Source organism: Pogona vitticeps, chromosome 3, assembly GCF_051106095.1.
Source record: "Pogona vitticeps strain Pit_001003342236 chromosome 3, PviZW2.1, whole genome shotgun sequence".
Classification (NCBI taxonomy): Eukaryota; Metazoa; Chordata; class Lepidosauria; order Squamata; family Agamidae; genus Pogona; species Pogona vitticeps.
In genome coordinates this window covers 33,423,324-33,446,917 of record NC_135785.1, presented here as the reverse complement: position 1 = coordinate 33,446,917, position 23,594 = coordinate 33,423,324, and the positions used below count along the sequence as shown (strand labels likewise).

General features: G+C 40.0%; 1 protein-coding gene across 2 annotated transcripts in view; it reads right to left on the bottom strand.

The window, feature by feature from the left end:
- Window positions 1-23,594, bottom strand: part of TRIP12 (thyroid hormone receptor interactor 12) — a 120,507-nt gene that overhangs the window by 23,355 nt on the left and 73,558 nt on the right. Inside the window, exons 16-27 of one of the 2 annotated variants that reach the window (XM_072996016.2) lie at window positions 20,789-20,906; window positions 20,512-20,668; window positions 19,785-19,938; window positions 18,170-18,398; window positions 12,805-12,923; window positions 10,512-10,719; window positions 9,613-9,713; window positions 8,389-8,563; window positions 7,923-8,064; window positions 6,121-6,312; window positions 3,409-3,560; window positions 265-437 (exon numbers count right to left, since the gene is read on the bottom strand). In XM_072996016.2, the coding sequence (XP_072852117.1) occupies window positions 265-437; window positions 3,409-3,560; window positions 6,121-6,312; window positions 7,923-8,064; window positions 8,389-8,563; window positions 9,613-9,713; window positions 10,512-10,719; window positions 12,805-12,923; window positions 18,170-18,398; window positions 19,785-19,938; window positions 20,512-20,668; window positions 20,789-20,906 (1,920 nt within the window). The remainder of the gene's footprint in view (window positions 1-264; window positions 438-3,408; window positions 3,561-6,120; window positions 6,313-7,922; window positions 8,065-8,388; window positions 8,564-9,612; window positions 9,714-10,511; window positions 10,720-12,804; window positions 12,924-18,169; window positions 18,399-19,784; window positions 19,939-20,511; window positions 20,669-20,788; window positions 20,907-23,594) is intronic. The other variant, XM_020792609.3, reaches the window with a different exon arrangement.

The window sequence follows — 23,594 nt, the reverse complement described above, 5'->3', positions numbered from 1 at the left end:
TTTAAAATTTAACTAAGCAGGCTACCCACTCTCCTCCCCTTGCCCCCCAACAAGCTGAGTACTGAATTTATTGACCTTGGAAGGATGAGTGAACCTCAGGCTGGCTACCTGGAACTGAACCTGGGTTGTAAACAGAGTTTTGGCTGCACTACTGCAGTTCAACCACTGCATCTGCACAACAGGACTCTTAAGACACAGCAATAGTGTACATGCAAAGCTGTCCCCACACTTTTACAGTAAGACTCATTAACAAGAAAAACGTACCCCTTACTACAAGGTATCTTTCAATGGCTTGTACCAATGCCAGCGGATCAATCTTCACAGGTCCACCTTTCCACTGTTTCACATTAGCACAGTCTGGATGTCTTTGCAACTGACATTTTAACTGATGAGTGTTGAAAAATTTTAAAGCTTGGGATCCTCTGTTAAGAGAAAAACTCAAGATAATTTATGAAAAACGTTGCTACAGTTATTCTATTTTCAGTTGCATATAATCAGTACATTGCAGTAATTAAAGCAGTTTTTGCCTCTTGCAAATTTTTAAAAATGAATTTTTAAGCCAGCATGTATGTTATTTTAGTTTTCTAACTTCGAGCTGCAATGATAACTTTAATACAACAGAGTAAATCTAAATGAAAATTATTATAGTAGGTGCTGTTCATACCAGTTTAGGTGACCAATGTAACTATCCTACCGTGTTTCCCCAAAAATAAGACAGGGACTTATATTAATTTTTGCTCCAAAAAACACATTAGGGCTTATTTTCAGGGGATTTTTTTGCATGTACAACAATCTACATTTATTCAAATACAGTCATGTCATCTCCTTCTGGTTGCTGCACAATGGTGGAGGGCAGGGTTTCACTTAACTGGGGCTCATTTTAGGGGGTAGGGCTTATATTATGAGCATCCTGAAAAATCATACTAGGGCTTATTTTCAGGGAAACTGGGTATTTTTGCTTACCTGGGATAAGCAAAATTGAAGACAGTGGCCTAAATTCAACTGCTTGTCCCAATCAGAGCAGACCTACTGAAGCAATGGAATTTTAAGTGCTGCTTTACCATGCAGTAGTTTTATTTAACTGGGTCTCACCTAGCTGGGACTTGTAATCAGATTACACCAACAGGTCTACTACAAAGTAAACATGCAAAACATTTCACTGTAAGATACTAACAAGAAGAACAGTAGTCAAATTTAAGACTGTTATTTCATATGCCCCGCTTGTTAGTCTATAGTGGGGATATTCAGCAGCTCCAGGGGTAAATGTCCTATCCCTGGAATGTTTCATAGGTCACCAGAGCCTGAGCAAAAATGTAATCATTATAACCATACTCATACTCATAATCCTGTTTAAAAAACATAGAAGTGGCCAAAGATCTATATATGGAGGTTTAGTTTGGTTTGGCTTGCATGTTTTTGTCTTGTTTTGGTTTTGGCACTATAAGGTGCAGAGTATGTGTGATCTATCTAAAAGGAGAATCACCCCTTCTGCAGTTTTCTAAGAGGAGGAATTTATTTTTGCAGGGGGAAACTATTTTGAAGGGTGGATGGGCTCAAGGGAGTGTAGTGTCCAGGGGGCCCACAAAAGCATCCTCAAGGGGGGGGGCACACATATCCTCTAGGTATTCAGCTCAGTCTCTATGTAGGTAACATTAAAAATACATTTACAGTTTCCAGACAACAGGGGGAATAACCTTCATTCCTATACCCAGTTTAAACCATTTAATATTATTAACAGAAAAGTATAGAAATGCATTTCATATGCATTTCTGTACATGAAAAATATCTACATATTTTATTATATTTTTACAAATGTATTTCTGTATATAGAATACATTTTTCTTCTTTACGTAAAGTATCTTCTATTAAATAATTTTTACACTGGATATATAGGGTGAAGGTCATCATCCTATTGTTTAGGTATCCCTGCCAGCTTGTTACTACTTTAAAGGCTTTAATTAATATAGTTCAAGTTCTGCAGTAATCATATTCATAACATTTTCCATTAAGATGGTACCCTGTTTCCCCAAAAATAAGACAGGGTCTTATATTAATTTTTGCTCAAAAAAAACCCATCAGGGCTTATTTTCAGGGGATGTTTTATTTTTTTTCAGCCATCTACATTTATTCAAATACAGTCATGTTATCTTCTTCTGGTTGCTGCACGATGCTGCACAATGGTGGAGGGCGGGGTTTCACTTAACTAGGGCTTATTTTGGGGGTAGGACTTATATTACGAGCATTCCTGAAAAATCATACTAGGGCTTATTTTCAGGTTAGGTCTTATTTTCGGGGAAACAGGGTAGAAAAATAACATGATTCTGGACTTCTTCAAAGTCCTATAGATGCAGATACAGGTCAAAAGATACAGGATCAAGTAATTCAACTATGTCCACAACTTTTATTTAAAAGCCACTATTTTCAAAATATTTATTGCTTGTATCTGCAGGGGAAAGTGGCATAAAATGAAATAAACAATCAAATAAATTGCTACACATTCTTGTTGAAATACTTGAACAAATGTTTGCCTTAACTAATCTACAAGAGCTGTAGTACAACTTGTATTCCATCAAGATCTGATCACAGTTTTGCTATCACAACATAACAAAATGCCATTTCCAAAATGTTGCATAAGATGTGGTTATATTTCCCTCCTGAATGTGGGAAAACACTGAAGAAATGACTTCAAGGTTACTAGTTGGTATCATTACTATTAAACATCCACATTTTTGAAGCAAAAAATCATCTTCATCATGAAACCAGAACTTGTACTTAAAGAACGAATATCTCCTCCACAAATTAATTAGATACCAAGCAGAATCCAGGGGCTATTACAACTTGTGGGTTGCTTGCAAGGAGCTATAAATTCATCTTAAAATACTCACCTGTCATCTATTCGTACAATTTTGATTTTGTCGAGTTGCATGTAAAGTTGTCAGATATACTTTAAGAACATGATCTAATTAGCCTGCTTCATTGACAAAATGCTTTCTATCGGCACCATGCAAGGAGAATACTCACTCCCTGCTGCAACCCCCTTGAATCCACAAAATCTGTTCTAGCATGCTGGGGGTATGCAGTTTGAAGTAAGCAGCGGAAGTCCCACTGCAGCCATGTGTGCTATATAAAAATGCAAAGCAGCACAACTTTCACAGGATTTCATTTAAGGTCATTATGCTGACACTATAGCTTTGGCTTTAATTGTTTGCAAATACCTATTCAGTGTTTAGAAGTGATATAAGTTATCACTGTAAGCAAAGTACCACTTTAATCATGGGTTTTGAGCTGTTGTATCCATGATGTATTAAGAGTGGAATGCAAACACAAGCTGGTAGACCATTTTAGCTGTACACAATTCACAGTACTATGATCATTCTGGAAATGGTTTACCTGAGCATTAATCCTTACCTGCTCCCTGTTCCATTTCCACTTGGAAAGTCATGGACTTTAACTGGAAATTGTTCCATCTGACTAAGACAGTTATTCATTTTGTGGACCAGCGCCAACAAAGGTGCATTTTCTAATGGCTCTAATCTTCCAAGGGGCTCTTCTCCAGGAAGCTGGAATCAGAAGAATTTTTGATTCCTTTAAAAGTTGATCAGGGCCAAACACTAATAAGCCCATAAGCAAATTATATCCTAATGTAGCCCTTTTCAATCCACTGACTGGCTAAGATTATGTGTCTTGCCATTTCAAATTAGCATGGTCATTGGCCATACTATCTGGGGATGAGGAGAACTGTAGTCCAGTCAATCTGGAGTGTACAATAGGACCCCCTTAACCACAAGATCACTATCTGCAGATTCACTTATCCACCAATCCCCTAGAGCAGTGACGGCGAACCTTTCTGAGCCTGAGTGCCCAAACTGGGGGGGGGGGGGGGCGGGGGGGAGACACCCAGTGGGTGGCTGCGGTGGTGGAAGCGGGAATCCTGGGCATGGAGGTGCCTCCAGACACCACTCCAGATCCACCTCCAGTCATGCGCAACCCCGCCACTACCTATAGCTCAGCCGGCCCACTGCCTCCAGCACCAGCTGCTTCAGATCCTGGTCTGCCGGGGCCCTAGCATTGTGGCTGCAGCTGCCGCCTCAAGTTTGGCTGCCGGGGATAGCGATCCAGCAACTTATGGCTTGCGTGCCCACAGAGAGGGCTCTGCATGCCAGCTGTAGCACACATGCCATAGGTTCGCCATTGCTGCCCTAGAGGTACCAAGGTTCTACTTTACTGAGTTGGGAAGTCTGTTCTAAAGGCTATTTGCAGCCTGTCACTAGAAGAAGGAACACTGCAAAAGTTATGAGGAAAAATCACTTTCACAAACACGATACATCAATTTAAACCAATAGCTCTGAAAACATTTCCATGTTATGCTCAGATTTTGCCTATTTGCACAGTTTAAACTAGTATGCCAGCTGAGGTGCGATTTGGCATTGGTGACAAATGCCTTAGAAATTTTTCCGGGTGTTGAAGACCAGAAGGGATTGTGAAGAGCTCCAGAAGGATCTCTCCAAACTGGGAGAATGGGTGTCAAGATGGCAAATGCGTGTCAGTATAGGACAATATAAAGTAATGCACATTGGGGCAAAAAATCACAACTTTATTTATCAGCTAATGAGTTCTGAGCTGTCTGTGACGGATCAGGAAAGAGATCTTGGTGTGCTGGTGAACAGCACAATGAAAGTGTCAACTCAGTGTGTGGCAGCAGTGAAGGCAGCCAATTCCATGCTAGGTATCATTAAAAAGGGGATTGAAAATAAAACAGCCAACATTATAATTCCATTGTACAAAATGCTGGTAAGGCCACATCTGGAATATTGTGTACAGTTCTGGTCGCCACACGTCAAAAAAGATATAGTGGAACTGGAAAAGGTGCAGAAGAGAGCGACTAAAATGATGACTGGGCTGGGACGCCTCCCTGATGAGGAATGGCTACAGCATTTGGGGCTCTTCAGTCTAGAGAAAAGGCATCTGAGGGGAGACATGACTGAGACATACAATTATGCAGGGGATGGGTAAAGTGGATAGAGGGAAGCTCTTTTCTCTCACACACAATACCAGAACCAGGGGACATCCACCTAAATTGAGTGCTGGGAAAGTGAGAACAGACAAAAGAAAATATTTCTTTACTCAGTGTTGTTAGGTCTGCGGAACTGCTTGCCACAAGATGTGGTGGTGGCATCTGGACTAGATGCATTTAAAAGGGGATTGGGCAGATTCTTGGAGGAAAAGTCCATTGCAGGTTGTAAGTCATGATGGGGATGTATAATCTCTGTGCTTAAAAGGAAGATACCTCAAAATGGCTTCAGGGGAGGGGTATCAGGACACAGGCATCTAGTTGTCTCATGTGCTCCAGAAGCATCTGGTGGGGCCACTGTGAGATACAGGAAACTAGACTAGATGGGCCCTTGGCTTGATCCAGTAGGGCTTATGTTCTTATGTACATCCCAGCTAGATCACTGCAACACACTCTATGTGGATCTGCCTATGGAAAATGTCAAGAAACCTCAGCAGGTCCAGATTGCTAACTGGAGCTGTACACAGGAATCATCACTCGTACAACCCCTGCTACAGCAGCTCCACTGGCTGCTGATTTTTTTCTGGGCACAATTCATATTAATAGTTCTAACCTATAAAGCCCTAAATGGCTTGAACCCAAGCTACCTCAAAGACCACATCTCCCTTTATGAGCCTGCCCAGGTGTTAAGATCATCAGGAGATACTTGGTAGGGACATGGAAGAGGGCCTTCTCTGTTGCTGCTCTCAGAACCTCCTCCCACAGGAGGCTAGGTTGGTCCCATCTTTACTGTCCTTCCACAAGCAGGCAAAAACCTTTCTCTTCAGAAAAGCTTTCCTCAGTGACTGGCTGCCTGAGTATTTTAATGGATTGTTGTACCTTACTGCTTGCACGTGTTTTGGTGTTGCTTATGTTTTTGTATGGTATTTGTTTGATTCTTTTTAGTGTTTGTATACTCACAGATACTAGCTTTTATGATGTCTTTTAATGGTATAAGCTGCCCTGGTTCCTTTTTAAGGGCAAAGTCAAGTTAAAATATATATTAAATAAACTACAAAAACCAAAACTCATTATGACAGCCAATTTGGGTGGTAACTACAAGTACTTACAGGAGCTGAGAGAAACACGTGAAGAAATCTTTTCAATCTGACATCTCTGCTTACAGCATCTTTTTCACTCTTGGATGTCAAATAAAGGAGGAGCTGTTTCATAAACCCGCTATGCTGGATTTCAAATGAAGAGACATCTGACTCAGAGACTATACTACGGATTTCTACAAGGCACTCAACTCCACCATCCACCTGAAATAAACAGTCTCTGTTATAGAATATGTCTCAGTAGTCCAGAAACTATTTCACAAATGGAAGAATCAGTCTTATAAAAACCCACCTCAAATCCAAAGAAATGTTTACCCAGTTTTCTACATACACTCAGCATTGTCTTGCTATGTTTGATGTTATTTAAACAAACGGTGCACAAAAAAGCCAATTGTGATGGACTAGTGAAAACAGCATATTCACATAGGATACTCAATTATGGATGCCTTACAATTTCATCCAAGACAGTTCTCTAAAGGTGAATTAAATAAGACCTCCATCAACGTCCTATTGAGATTATCCGTACATTGGTTCAGATATAATTATGGTTAAGAAAAAGCATCATGCCCATGTGCTTCCTATTCCCTTCCCCTCCCTGCTCCATGCATCAGATTTAACAGCTGATCATGGTTTAGGTCAGTCTACTGCTATAGTTAACCAAGAATCTGTATTTTAATCTCTAGCTACCAACTAGAATATGAACAACTAATAACCTATCTTTAAATAAGTGCTGCATTTTGAAAATGCTTAAAAATGCAGTGATTGCTGACCATCATGCAAAACATAGCTATCCTTTACCAAACAGTTTCATGCCTTCAGGTAAATGAAAACTAATGCCCTACTGTATTTGATAAATGGTTTACTGGTTGTATTCTAGAGCCAACAAACTCCCCCCCCCCCAATAATCTTTCACATTTAGGTCATGATCTATGGCAGTGGTTCTTAACCTTTGTTACTCGGATGCTTTTGAACTGCAACTCCCAGAAACCCCAGTCAGGACAGCTGGTGGTGAAGGCTTCTGGGAGTTGCAGTCCAAAACTCCAGAGTAACCCAAGGTTAAGAACCAGTGATCTATGGTAACAACAGAGCTTGGCAAAGATGCCTGGCTCAGTCCCTTCCACAACAGAATACTAGATCATTATTACAAACGATGGGAAGTCCATCTATTATAACTTTCAAATGCAGTGTTAATTCATACAGTGGTGCCTCGCTTAACGAGCGCTCCGTTTAATGATGAATCCGCATAGCAATTAAGTTTTTGCGATCGCAAGGGCGATCGCTTTGTGATGGACCCTATGGGGAAAACTCGGTTTACGATGATTGCGGGGAGGCGATCATCGCAAACGCCCCGTTTTTGCGCAGCTGATCGGCGGTTCCAAAATGTCTGCCGGGTAAATAAAATGGCCACCGCAGTGTTTTCGCGACCTTTCCTCACTTACCGGGCAGCGAAAATGGCGGCCGGATGGAGGATTTTCACTTAAAGATGTGTTTTTTCTCCATAGGAACGCATTAAACATGTTTTAATGCGTTCCTATGGGTTTTTTTGCCCCACATAGCGACGAATCCAGATAGCAACGATTTTTTCGGAACAGATTATCGTCGCTATATGGGGCACCACTGTATGTCTATTTGTCTTTTACTTATTTAGTAATTTCCAAATGCCACCATATCAGCAAATTGCAGGATAGAAAAATTCTACTGAAACAATCTAAAACAACAAAATTAAATAATTTAAAACTATTTAAGTGACTGCATTTGCATTCCCTTTGAAAAATTAGTTTTTCATTCCAAGACAGATAAAAAGATATCCTAACCTGAAGGTTGAGTTGTTCAGTTGCAGCGCAAAGTCTCTGTAACACATTTAGTGCAGGGTTGCTCCCATCCATGTTCTCAGAACTAAAGTAACGCTCTACAAATTTGTGGGCTTGTTCTTTAATCCAACCTTTAATTTTCTCTCTATAAGAAATGCAGTTTAATATACTGTAACAATCAATACATTTACACTGTGCTCAACAATCGTGTACATTTTTAAAAAAACATAACTGCAATGTAAACAATCTATACAACTTGGTGGCTGTTGTGAAAACTGAGATGCACAAGATTTCTCTTCCTACACTACTCAAAATCCCATTCCACCTCAGTCCAGCTCAACTAAACTCCACAGATGTTCATCCCATTAACAAGCACAACTTTTTGGTTCCCCACCCTGAAGGATCCATCACACTCTCAGTTTTACAGAATGGAGGTTTACATACCCACATTTTGTTAAATCTGGTATACCTGTTATTGGATATTGTGTCCTTTGAGGCTGCTCGCGCCAAGCCACTCACACCTGCAGTACGTGCTGGCTCAATATTGTTGCTATTGGACTGTGTGCTTAATCTTCCCCATGTTTTAGGATTCAAACTTGCCAAGAAAGAAGATTTAGGAGACTGAGTAGCTGTAGGGCTTTTTGCTTTAAGAAAGAGAATAGAGAAAAAGCATAAAAATAAATGAGGATGGAGGAATATTTTGATTTTTTTCCCCTGTGATTGTTATTAGGTAGGCTAGCATTAAAATAAAAACCAAACAAGTTTCTTCCCCACATTTTACCATTCAGAATTGAAAGTGACTGATACTTGTATTTGATACTACTTTCACATACATGTGATCTCCCATTCAATCAAAGCTACAATGTAAGCAATTATAGTTTACACATGCAAAATACAAAGAGTAGCATGAGAAGTCGCTTCAGAATGGTTAAATAGCATTGTGATGCCCAGAGTATACAGGTTTAGAAAACTTTCCCGCATTAGTCTGTGCAAGCATATCAGGCAAAACCAACAGAAAAATAATAAATAAAGACAAAATAGTTAAAGACTAACTGCTATATTTTTAGAGCTTCAATGGACAATTCCACTTCCTCAGACTACTGAGGAAGTGGACTTGTCCATATATTTTGTTGAGAGCTGCCTTGGTGAGCTCCAAAGAAAAATGATGAACAAAGACTTCAGTTAACAATAAATAAGTAAAACCTCACCATAATGTCCATACTGGAAATCCCGATTTGCTCATTTACAAGCCAAGGTTTACCAGTTGGTCTACAAATGCTGGCTAACTGGGAAGCAACAATCCAGGATCCTTGGTTTGTACAGAAAAATAAACAAACCATTCCCAGTTTAGTGACTCTGCTAGAAGAGCAGAAATGGAAGTGACGAGGCTCTGTATCTTAGCATGCAGCTCAGTCACAATAAGCAAGAATTCTCTGGAAGCCTGGCATATTGTTCCTATGTGAATGCAGGCAACTTTTTAAAAAATGGTTTATTGCAGTTCCTTAAATGTACATTCCAAACTATATCTTAAAACCACACTTTGAGCGTATCAGAAGCACTATGCTGAGGTAAAACTGAAATATATATTAATTTCATCAGTATATATGTTAGTCCTTTGCAGTTCTTTTTGTTTTGTTTTAATTTATTTTAATGACACACACATGCAATCCGTTTACAAAATTTGGAAACAAACCTTGATTGTCTACTTTGTCATCATCTCGGGGAGGTGAATACTTTGGCCGTCGGGGCCCACGTTTTGGCAATCTTTTCCTCTTCAGAACATCACTTAATCGGCTATCAAATTAAAAACAAAACAAAACACATTACACATCAGTCTGCTAATTGCTGTGATGTATATGAACAAATTCTGAATATAGGCTGGAACTCTCTTTGTTGTGTGCAGTGTAAACCCAAAATAGTGCAACCAGTATGTGCAATCCTCTGGCTGCCTGTCACATGTTCTGAAATACTTAGGTCATGTGCACCTGGGCGTACAACAGAAAGCCAAGATATAGTGTACAATCTCCTGTATGAGCAATGCATTCCACAATAGGGTTCTGACCAGTGGTTTTAAAGGTACCAGTTGTTAGTGTTATTCTATTAGCAACAAGTCATATCGACCAGATAGGCGGGATATATGGAAACACACACACACACACACACACACACACACACACACACACACACACACAGAGAGAGAGAGAGAGAGAGCCAGTGACCATGCAGGAGTATCACAAGATGCATGTCATGATATGACATATAGATTCAAGACAACAGGAAATAGACAATACAACCTAATTTTTTATTTCTGGAAGAAAGATTAACAATATCATCAAGCTGAAAAAAATGATACTGCAACATGTCAACATCTTTTCAGGCTCCTACTAAATCCAAATTTCTTGATCTAATTATTTAAAAAAATATTTCAGTATATACTAAAGAATATGTGCCTGTATAAGATCATAGAATCAAAGAATAATTGAGTTGGAAAGGGCCTATAAAGCCACTGAGTCCAACCCCCTGCTAAATGCAGGAATCCAATGCAAATATGTAACAAGTGTTTGAGTCAGAGAGCAAGTTGAGCATACTTACCCCTGTGGACTCAGGTCCAGAGAATCTTCCCTGCTGTGCTGTAAGCTTGGAGAGCCTAAATCTGAAGCTGTATTGCTTGCAGCAGTGGCTGTTCCAGTGCTTATTGTTGTTGTAGCACCCAGCATTCCTGAGCCATTAGTGCATGCTTTGGGGGGACTTGTCAGCAAAGCTTCTGATTCTGCTAGATTTTTCACTTGGTGCATCACACCTGTAGGAAAGGAAGGGATTTAATAGGTTAAACATTCATCTTGAACTGGCCAGAATCCAAAGGTGTGCTTCTTCAGCCAGAGGAATGATAGCTGAAAAATTGTGAAACACTCCGGAGATGTGGGTTTTTTTTTTTTTTTTTTTTTTTTTTTGTGCTGTAAAGCAGCGGTCCCCAACATTTTCGGGACTGTGGACCGGTTGGGGGATGCAGGCTCTGTGCACGGTGGGGGCACCTCTGCACTCGCGGGTCGGCATGTCATGCTCACGGATGGGTGTCACGCTCGCAGAGGAGTGTGTCGCGCTTGCGCATGCGACACCCACCTGCAAGTGTGACACACCCACCATGCGTGCATGCGTGGGGGCGGAGATCCATGTCCGTGGCCCAGTTCAACGAAGCCACAGGCCGGCACCAGGCCGCGGACCGGGGGTATCTCTGCTATAGAGGACAGGCCAAGAAAGTCATAATGCTACTAGGAGCATATGTTGGATCTACTCTAGTGTAACATATAAGGACTGATCAAAACATACAAACTACACTTTTTAATACATGGTACAAACCAGGTCAGACATGGTTTGGCATGTGAAACTCATAATAAACAGGAGGTGAATAGGTGCAGGGTTTGGTGGGACCTAGAAATCTTTTTTGGACCAGTTCATGCAGGAGGGGCACAGGAAGATACAATATAACATCAGAACAATGCTTTAGTCTTAAGAACTGGGTGGATATAAAGATACTTTACATTTTTACTGATTATCATCATCAAGTCTAATTCCTATTGTTTTAGAAACAGATGAATTACAAAAACTGTTTGGAGAAATCTCTTTAATAGCAAATTGCTCTTGTGTCTTTTGGATGGTATTAAAATGGATGTTTTAAAATATCTGTCAAAATATTTTAATACATGTTAAAATAAATAGGAGTTAAGAGACCTACATTACATAGAAAATTGAACAATTAACTGTGAACTGTATTTTCAATAGAGCTTTAGAGATGCAGGCCTGCAATATAGTGTTTTCACAACAAAGCAAAAAAAAAAAACAACTTTCTAAGATCTATTGATTTGAGAAATGTGGTTTTGTCAGTGGAATATACTAGTAAATGTTCAATGAGATTTTTCCAAGAACAGCTCATCTAGGCAAGCAAACTGAAATACTATTCATCTACTAGCATGCCTGAATTTGTTTTGGGACACTTCTTTATCCCAGGACACTTTGAATCTGGCTTGGGGACATGATGCTTCTCACTATATGCTCCCATTGTGGCAAGTGAATAGAAATTGAATGTTAAGGCAGGAACTACTGCTCTTGCATAGACTTCAAGGAGGAGAGACATGGCTCTTGTCAAAACTTTACCTAATTTTAAAGGTTTCCCAGCTGAGGTGTGCACAAGTAAAGGAACCATATGTTAAACCGCACAAGGATGATGGGTGGCAAAATGTGTCCAAAATGGATTTATACAAGTTTCTCTGTAGCTATGCCCAGAGGGTTAAGCTTTCATATATTTCTTTATGTTCATCCATTCCTATTTATTTTATTTTAATCCTGACTTTCCTCCAACGACCTGAAGTCAATGTAATGATCACCACTTCATTGTCACAACAAAGCCATAAAGCAAGTAAAACTGAGTGAACAGTAAATTTCAGATGACCACGGACCAGAATCTGGATCTCCAAAACCCTATTCCAGCGCTCTAACCACTACAATATGCTGTCCCCAATGTCCTTGTCACCACAGCGCAATACCACTGAATGCATGTGAGGAAACATGAGTGCTAAAAAAAGACAGAATAGCCAAATAAACAAACAAATAAACTTACTTCTACTTCTACCCATTGTTATTTCTGGAAATATATCTCATGGAATAGAAGGCAATCTACTTACAGTGTTACTATAGCTTCACAGTAACTTAAGAACTATTCTAGGCATAGCAAGCACTGAACTGACATATATCTTAAATGAAAGAAATTTTCAGAAACTTTGTATCTCACACTGTTCCTTCCCTATATCCCTCAGTAAGTATTCCAGTGAATCAATTGTATCACTTATATATGATGTGCAAGGTCAGAATCAAACAGAATCATCGTTACCTTCTCTCCTAAAGTAAACACTAAAAATATCAGGTAACTTTTGCATTAAGATCTCTGCCATTTGAAGGGCTCCAACAACTATCTTCAGGTCTTGACTTGACAACATAGAGGCAATATGACTGTAACAGAAAAATATTAGGACATTCTTACAAACTTTGTTTAGCAAGATTATGGTTATTTTCATATATATTCTGGACACACAAATGACAGGATTTTGGGGAACAGCGCAAAAATGGATAGAAGGACAGATTTCTTACTTGTAACTGTAGTTTTCTTGGAGTGATCATTGTGAATTCACACACTGGATTTACACTGCACCTGTACAGCCATCTCCGGTGTCTTCTAGAGCAGCGGTCCCCAGGCTTCTTAGCCCCACGGACCAGCTGGGCACGCCCCTGCACTCGTGTATATGCACAAAGGAGTGCTCTCTCGTGTGCATCAGCAAAGAGCAGGGGTGCTCATGGAGGCACATGCGTGCTTGTGCATGTGTGCAAAGGGCAGCACAGCGCTCAGGGCACTCGTGCGCATGCACAAATGGGTAGGGGAGCTCTCACATGGGTGCAGGCACAAACAGGCTGTGCGGGGGGAGGACTGTGCAGGGGGATGGAGGAGAGGTCTGTCTCTGCAACCTGGTTCAGCTCAGGCCACAGACCGGCACCGGGCTGCAAACCGGGGGTTGGGGACCTCTGTCTAGAGCTTAGTGACACCAAAAACTATCCTCTCTTTCCAATAGTCATGCTCCATTGTGATCCCCCTTTTGACCCCCTCCCTCTCAGTCCGCTGCTGAGCAAGATGGACAGAAGGCAGGCAGGAGAGTATGTATGAATTCAAAGATGAAGAACTACAGGTAGGCAATCTGTCTTTCTTCATTGTGGTCTCTGTGAATCACACATATGATGACTAACAAGCTAACTTACTGGCAGGAGAGGAGTAACACCATGAAATAGGAGAAAATAGCTCTTCCAAAGGAGGCATCCAGCCTAGCCTGGACATCAAGTCAATAATGCTTCATGACGGTGAGGGACTGTGACCACATAGCAGCTCTACAACTGTATGGTAGATGAGTACCACCCAGAAAAGCCATGGAGGCTGCAACTGCCCTTGTAGAGTGACTACAAAGAGCGTTCAGCAGTAGCCTCTTTGCTAATTGGTAAGCAAATGTAGTGGTGCCCAAAATTCATTGGACAACTGCTGAGGTGACACAAGCTGCCCCTGCCTGGGCCCTTGGCAGCATATAAATAGCTTACTGGTATGTCAGAAATGTCTGGTCCTGGAAACATAAAATGCCAAAGCCTGGCATCCAACAAGTATGGGGCCCTTTTGAGTACTAACACAGGTAACAGGAACAGGGCAGGAAGGATTAACAGCTGGTTCACATGAAAATTCAACATCACCTGGGGCAGAAATGACATGTTCAGCTACAACAGAATCTTGTCCCTGAAAAACTGCAGGAACAGTGAGTGCATCACAGTGTATTGCACACAATTCACTTGTTCTGCTGATCAATGTAATGGCTACAAGAAAAGTAGTCTTGGAAGCTAGAAAATGAAAATCAGACACAGTTGACTCAAAATTACTGAAAGTGACCACTTAGGAATAGGAAATCAAATGTCGGGATTGTTGTTGTTGTTAGTCGTTTAGTTGTGTCCGACTCTTCATGGCCCCATGGACCAGAGCACGCCAGGCTCACCTGTCTTCCACTGCCTCCCAAAGCTGGGCCAAACTCATGTTGGTCACTTCAATGACACTGTCCAACCATCTCATCCTCTGTTGTCCCCTTTTCCTCTTGCCATCACACTTTCCTAACATCAGGGTCTTTTCCAGGGAGTCTTCTCTTCTCTTCTATTTAATTGTGTTTGACACACTAATATGTTTAGGCAAGTATAATTACAAAAATGTAATACTTAAATGTTAAAGTATGTTAAATGTGTAAAATATTAAAGAACTATGTATGAAATATGGTTCTTTGCTCACTGTGGAGAACTGTGAAAGAGTTCTCGATTGAGCAAAGAATGGTGGTGGAGATATATCTGAAGGAACCCTCACCTATTCCACCCAGCAACAACAAAAAGAAAGAGATTGGCTGGAAGAAGTCAGAAAGAAGAACCAATCCTGAGGAGCCAACAGGAGATAAACCAGAGCTGGAAAGGACAGAGGGACAGTTAACCAAGGAAGGTTTGGAGAGTTAACAGAGAGTTAACAAGAGGAGTTAGATTCTATCTAAGGATAAGAGTTTGGGTTTTCCAGTGAGCTGTTGAATATAATGTACATACTTTGTATCAGGGAGAGCTAGTTCTGGCAGGGGAAAGTTGACACTAATAATGCATGTAACTTTAACCTTAAGAATGTGCCTTTTAAGTGTTGTGCAGAATCGAGCTGCGCGGCTGGTGAGTGGTGGGGCCACTAGAGAACACACCAAGCCGATTCTGTTTAAGTTACATTGGTTACCAGTTGCTGCCGGGACCAATTCAAAGTGCTTGTTTTGACATATAAAGCCCTAAACGGCTTGGGCCCTGGATACCTGAAGGACCATCTCCTTCCATATGAGCCTACCTGGCAGTTAAGATCTAGCCAAGGGGCCCTTTTGAAAGAGCCATCCCTCAAGGAGGTAAGAGGGATGGTGTGGCATACAGCTCTGCTCTCACCTGTCTGTCACAGCTGGGCAGGGGAACCTCAGCCAATGAGAGGACGGAGGGTGATGCAGAAGGGGGAGGAGCTGAATTATATAAGGTGTGTGTGATGTGTGAGAGTTTGGAGAGATGAGAGAAATTAGTTGAGAGAGTGAGATAGATTTGTGAGAGATAGTCAGTGAGGGAAAAGTCTGTGTGAGGTACATTAAATGAGAAACTTGATTTACAACCTGATTTACTACCTGTGATTCATTCTTTTTATTTTGTTAAATCAATAAACAACGTTGTGTTTGAAAGAAACACTTGTTCTTTTTGATTACTGAATAAACGTTGGTGGCAGCAGTAGAAGAAGAGTAGTGAGCACTCTGGGAGGCCTGAGTTGACAGAGGCGTCAGAGTGGCTCGCTACAGATGGCTTGTAGACAAAGGGCCTTTTCGGCAGCTGCCCCCAGACTATGAAATGCCCGCAGACTATGACTGTAATTCATCTGGCGCCGACGTTGATGACATTTCGGCGCCAGGTCAAAACCTTCCTGTTCCAGAAGGCTTTTAATTGAAATAACATCAACTGTGGGTCCTGATGGCAATTTTAATCGTATTTTAATCATTTTATCTTTTATTGTATTTTAATTGAATTTTAATTGTTGTAAGCCGCCCAGAGACCTTTGGGTAGAGTGGACAGCATATAAGTTAAATAAATAAATAAATAAATAAATAAATAAATAAATAAATAAATAAATAAATAAATAAATAAATACATACATACATACATACATACATACATACATACATACATACATACATACATACATACATACATACAGTACATACATAAAGGAAGGAAGGAAGGAAGGAAGGAAGGAAGGAAGGAAGGAAGGAAGGAACTTACTTTTATGTTTCAACTCAAAAACTGCTTGGCTCTTATGGCTTGAGGCAAGTCTAAGGGAAGGGAAGGGCAGTTTAAAGGTGATTAGTCAGGTTTCACTGGTCACACCCTGCAGAAGTCTCCAAGCCTTGTGCTTCAGTTCTCATTATTACTAGTCTAATTCATGATGGGCTCTGTGGGAATATTGTTGAGCCATCTTACCATTAAGGTGCGGCATGGAATAAGGCCAGTCAGTTGTTTAAAGAAACAAGGGGGGGGCATTAACAAGAAATATGAAAGAAACCTCCCTTCTAGTAGGTCACCACCAATGAAGATTTGGTTGTACCCCTCAGGTGCCAATGGAACTTGCTCTCATAACCATGACCTGATGGTGACTGAGATCTAGCAGTCGAAACAGACTACAATCTATCAGAAAGCTCCCTATACTGAGGTGAGCAGCTCAGCTCCAGGTCCTTATAGGTCCTGGTGTAGTCAAATATAGAGGAATCATGGAGATGAGGAGAACTCTGAGGTAGCCAGTGATCCTCCTCCCAAGGGAGCTAACCACATGGAATGGGATCCAGTGAGGGAGGGTTGCTGGTTCCTAGGTAGGTAGGTAGGTAGGTAGGTAGGTAGGTAGGTAGGTAGGTAGGTAGGTAGGTAGGTAGGTAGGTAGGTAGGTAGGTAGGTATTTATTTATTTATTTCTTTATTTCTTTATTTATTTGATTTTTACCCCGCCCCTCCAGACAATGTGTACTCGGTAGCAGTAAAGATAGGACATTAGCATCGGAAACAGATTCAATTTGTTAAAAGGCTTCCACAAGGAATGTCTTAGAGGGAGTCTTACACACCAAAACTCCTAAGGGTGAAAATTGTTGCTCATTCTGCTGTAGGGTTCACTGCTTAAGGGACTTCTCCAACTTCAGTCTCAATTGTCTGTTAAATATTTTTAAAACATATTTTTAAGATGAATTACAAAAGAAACAAGGGAAAGAAGAGAAGAATATATACAGGTAAACAGGAGTTTTGTTGAAGAAATAAGAAAAAGCTTCAGAAGCTCCCTCAATGTGCTGCCTCAGCGGTGGTAAAGAAGGAACTGACAAAAGATCATGATGGAGCATGCCTAATGATGTGAGTGAGTGGAGTTCTTTGGTGTCCTTAAGCTCTAGAAGTTTCCAGAGACAACTGCATAGGCACAGTATAAACCCAATATGTGATTCACAGAGAGCACAATGAAGAAGACATAGATCGCTGATACATGTCTGTTTCATACATTATAGGAGAGTACCCTAAGCTTCTGACCATAGACAGACCCCCCCTCAAAAAAAGACTTAAAATATATTTTCCTAAAACATTACTAGGAGTGGCAACTCCGTGGAAGCTACAGAGTGGGTTGCTTGGAAAAAAATGTTCTTTTGAAGAAGTTTGGCATTCAATACCCTTGTCACTCTTCAGTTTTTCCCAGGGTGAAGAAGCAATCTACAGCTTGGAAAAGACAGCCACGTTGACTGGTGGATTCTGAGAGTTATAGTCTAACAAAGGTAACTTTCCCAAGTTCTGGAGGAAATCCTAGTATCTTTCAAGAAGGAATTCTGTATCCATCTCTATATGTAGATATTGCCCCCCAGACACACAAAATTAAAATGAACACTATTCATTGAGAGAATACAATGGACATGCGTCATATCAGGATCTTGCATTTTTAAAGAAAACACATCTATACTTGCCAAACACAAAAATAATAATCAGATTTAAGTAGCATGCAATTTGAAAATTGGGTTTTAACCAAATGAATTGCTGGTTATAAATCAGACCCATTCCCAACATCACTCAGGATAGGTTTTTCATGGAAGTGTGCACAATAATTACCTCGATACTGCGTGATTCTTCAGCACATCCTTCAGAAGTTCAGCATCAGCAAAATAAATTATCCTAAGAATTGCTCTAAGGCACTTGTGTCTAACAGCTGGACCAGCTGAAGAACTGTACACTTCATAGAGAACACCAAATAAAGTTTTAATGAAAGATTTAGCTAGTTCTGGGTCTTCTTTCATTAACTGTGCTCGAGCATCATCCTTCTTTGATTCTGGATGTCCACCTATAGCAGAATATGTTCATTGTTGAATACCAAGGAAAATTTCTCTACTAAAGATATTTTTACACTCTTTTCACACTTATAGCCCTCTGGAGAGTTTAATAAAGAAAAATAACACAAACAATAACAAAATTATAAAGAATAAAAGCTATTAAATCAAACTATAGTAGCAGCATAGAAATTGAAACACTATTCAAAGCAGCACTGGATTTTTACATGTAACGTTCAAAATAAATAGTCTGTTTGCAAAATCAGATATTTACCAAAGTAAGATATACACCATCCAGTCACTTCTCATTGTGGCAACCTTATGAATTAATGACCTCAAAAAGGTCATTCCATTAAAAGTTCTGCTCAGGTCTTACAAACTGAAGGCCATGATTTCTTTTACCAAATTAATCTATCCCAAGTCAGATCTCGCTCCTTTCTTGTTGCTTTTCACTCTTCCTAGTATTCCTCCCTTTTCCTTTACATATGCATTCAACGTTTTCAGGTTTAAGTGAATGTATAAGAATGTATTCACAGTACTTTATTAGAAAGCTTTTTCAGTGATTATTCTTAGACAGACACTTTGAAGAAAATACTGTAAGCACTAGCCTTTTTCTATGATACTTATTTAACTGTGCAAGGATTGACAGCCTTTCCAACTTCCTGTAGAACTCTGTTCCTCTACTTCACAATAAACTTAAACATGGGCAGGTTTTTCCCCTTGCATCAGGTGATGAATTCTACACTTTGAAGTGCACCATTTTGATGCTGTTAAAAGTGAGTGGGATTCTACCAGATTAGTACTGGCCACATTATATTTTAATACTCCATCTCAAATATGAGAAATATATCTATTCCAGAGGCCAGAATGCATAGTCAAAGTGTATCACATGGTACACACTTACAATTAAACAATTAGGTCATAGAGGGGCTTGATAAAAAACTATGGGTTGGAGTTAAACCAAGTCAGCCAAACTGAAGTCCCACTCATTCAATGTGAACTAAATCACTAATAACTTGTTCAGCTGTTTTTGTTTGTACTTAAGGGCAACTAAGACCCAACACTATATTAAAGCAACTGGCTGAGTACAACTTTATATTCATGAACTCATATAGATAGACGTGCACATGTACGCATGAGTACACAAAGTAATTCCCTGTGTTTTCAGTCTACAGAGAATACAAAAGAAAGCAGATTAGATTTAAAGAAAGAGGGTGTGTGAGACGGCAACTGAGCTACAGCAATGAAGTTGCAGTTCAGTCAGAATTGTTCCCTCTCACCTTCCCCAAATAGGGTAGAAAGGGCATCTGAAGTACAAGACTATACATAATAAGCACCCTTTAAAGACAAACAAAAAACAAAAAACAAATTCTAAGAAATATTTCAGAAACAGCACTTACTAGTGTTGGTATTGGCTAGAGGATTAGGCTTTCTCTGAATGGCACGTGCTGTTCCAGTATCCTCATTGATCTGCTGCATAGAGTTAAAGTCAATTGTATAAACACGCCCCAACGTGGACAGACTTATTTCATCTTCACCAACCTGATGAGCTGCCTGAGACCAAATATGAAAGTTTAGAAACAGGCACTGATTGCTTTGGGATTACCTCTTCTCTCTACACTTTGATGAATGTTTTGAATCTGCATAAATAAGAGTATGCTGTACAAGGCACATCAAACCTGATTAAAACAACATCAAACGATGTTGACAGAATAATGAAGACATTTGTTTTCTAAGAAAATCATTCACTCTTACATACACACTAAATCTATGCAGAGAAATGTCATGGACAAAAAACAAGTTGGCCATGTCACAAAAATACTTTTAGAATTGAATTGTTTTTAGCCTATTTGAAAATTTACTTTTTGATGCTCTTAACCTTTATAAATGTTGTCATTTTCACATGACCAACACAGATTCAGCACATACAATACTTTAATCAGTGTATTGCTCAGATCCATTTTTACTTAAGTATCAGTATTTGTCTAGTGCTTGCCCCAAACAGATGCTTGCAACTCATAGTTAAGTATATTTAGTACCTGTTCCTAAGCGGAGACATTAGTGACAGCAGCGAATAAGCAATATCTAAAATTCTTTATACAAGGTGAAGTTGCGAGAGCCAAATACCTCAATTATCCGGCTATCAATTCTGTTATAGGGATGCCAGAGACCTCTATCATCTCGCCACTGCCATATTGCACCATCTGTGTTCTGTGTGTTTCCTTTCTTTAGCATAGTGTCAACAGCAAAAATTCCTTCTTTAGGTAGGCATGGCATCAATTCACTGGGGAAGAAGAAAACAATTTTAAATAGTAAACCTGAGTAAAGCTAACAAACCACATTTCAGCGTTTTATGAACTGAGATCCCACACAAAATCTGAAGGGGAAGTCACATTTAACTTACCAGATAAGTGAAGTAAGCTCATAGAGTTCTTGAGGACTTCTTGGAACAAGGTCTATTTGTTCTTGACAACCTCCATTTGAAGCTCCACAAAGGAGGAAGTGAAGAGTTTCTGCTATATCTTTAGATATAAAAAAAGACAAAATCAAAATGTTATTCTGTAGTGTTCTGTAGTAAGTGCTCTCAATAATGCCTCTTGAAACAGAGTGTTTCCAACAGCATGCAATTCATGGAACAAAGTATCTACAGCAAGTGTTTGAAAGCAAGCCAAACTCAAATGCACATGTGATTGTCTTATTGATGATAATGGCATAGATGTCTGAATTAGGGATGTGTATCGCAAAAGCTTTGTCCCCCCCCCCCAAGTTCTTTCAAGGTGGTGTCTCTTTCATTTTCGTGATCTCTAGTTAACATGAAAGGGACCACCATTTTGTCGGTTTTTCTGTTTCATTTTTCCCCATTCATGTTCTGTCTGGCACTCCTCCAAAAGCCCTCAAGATCTCATAAACACTAGGTAAAAAAGCAGGGGCAAGGGAGGCGACACAGAATCACATTCAAAAAGCTTAAAGAAACCTTAACAACTCTTCCAAAGAAGCAGAGATGAAACACAACAGAGAATCAAATTCGAAAAGCCCAAAAGAATGCTTAAAAACTACTTTCTTAGGTCCTGTTACCTGGTCTTGGAGTAGTTTTTGAGAGGCAAGGCAACATATATACTCCAAAAGCAGGTAACAGGACCTAAGAAAGTAATATCAACACCCCAAAGTATACAGTATATATTTAAAAGAATAATTACATAACAGAGTAACCAAATGACAGTTTTAAAATCATCAATCACTAAAAAAACATGACACAGCCCCCATCTTAAAAACCAAGAAAAGCAAGCAAAAAATAATGTAAAAAAACACAATCAAAGCCCCTCCCCAACCAAAAAATCTAGAATCTCTCCCCACTATCACTGATGTCTCTTCTGAGTCCAGCAGTCAGATACAGGCAGCACAGCACAGTACAAGATGGAGGGCATCAGGAGTCAGCTAACTAGCACTCAAGATTCTCCCGGGAAAAGACTGAAGACAAGCACTACTCTCAATGGGCTTTAACAAATCCAGGGCCATTTAGAGGTTCAAAATTCCTGCTTTCCCTCTCCTGGGTGTTCTGACTGGCTGCTGACAGCAGCCCTTGTGACACACTTGTATGAAAAACGTCCTGGACAATTTGACAGGCAAAGGTGAAAGAAAGAGTAAACAAAAGATGGACACATACAAAAAAACCCCACAAAATGTTTGTGTATTCCTCTTTTGTTTCAACAATTCATTCATGTTTAAGGGGCTCTTTTTAGGAAGCTGAAGAAGACAAAAAACTAAAACACACCTCTTTCATGTGTTTTTGTTTTTCATGTGTGTGTATTCATGTGTGTGTGTCACCTCTAAGCTGCGTTTTTGGAACACATGCAGCTGCAATTAGTGCATTTGGAATGAAACAGAAGATGTGGTGCAAGCATGGATTTTGGCAACTGCTTGTATATACAATAAAATAAGACAGACCTCAGGACCTTCTTAAAGCATTTGGCTTCATGAAAACATGCTCCAAATACAGTAAAGGAAATGGCTCACAAATGGCTGCTTCTGCAAGGCAGCACTCAACTCACCCTCTCAAAATCCTTAGAATATTGTTGGGTAAGGTTGCAAACAGTGTAGATAATTGGGGGGGGGGGGTGAAATTTGCCAGATAAGTAGTCAAATCTCATATGAACAAGAACGAAACATCCTCCACATCACACTTCTGTAGTTCACGCCTTTGTGTCTGCACACTGGGGTGGACCACTTCTGGGATTACATCTTGGCGGCAAAACATTCAGAAATTGTTTTGGAAACAAGGTGTGTGTGGAGTGGACATATTGTTTTAGAGGGGAAATTCCTTTCCAAGAGAAAAGTTCATCAGTGGCCAAAGAAACAAGTGAGGGGCCTGCATTCCCAAGCCAATTGTTGCTTATTTTGCCTTTCAACATTTTGCAAAACAAATTATGCACCAGCTTACTGAGTCAAACAGAAGACCAAGGAAACTCAAGGATCAGGATTTTGAACATCCCCCCCCCAAATTGAAAAAAAATATGTATGAACAAGTCAGAACTGACTTGTAGCAACTCTAACAAGACTTTCAATGTGAGATATATACAGAGTGGTTTTATTCCCCTCTTCCATCTCAAATGAGTTTCCAAGCAGAGATTCGAACCTAGGTCTTCTGAGTCCCAGTCCAACATTCTGTCTACTACACCAGTGGTTCTTAACCTTGGGTTACTCAGGTGTTTTTGAACTGCAACTCCCAGAAACCCCAGCCAGTACAGCTGGTGGTGAAGGTTTCTGGGAGTTGCAGTCTAAAAACACCTCAGTAACCCAAGGTTAAGAACCACTGCACTACACCACACTTTGAATCCCAAATAAACTAAATAGACTGAATTAATAATTCAGATATTATTAAATGTAAATACAACAATGTATTGGTAAAATTTTGTTCTATTTTCCTGCCTCTGGCAATGCACAAAGCTCACTCTTAAAACTGAGACGTGAACCTGAAACAGAGAAATATTTGGCACACATATGAACAGTAGCTGGTTACAGCAGCATCCCACTATTTTAGTCTACATCAAAAATTCTGGTACTCATTTCATGTTTTACAGAATTACTTAAGAATCAACAAGATACATACTAAAACCAGCTGCCACTCCTAGCTAAGCAGACATACTGGATCAACTGCTGAATGAGTAAAGAGTTATGTAAATACCACTGATTCAATGGCCCTACTTGAATCA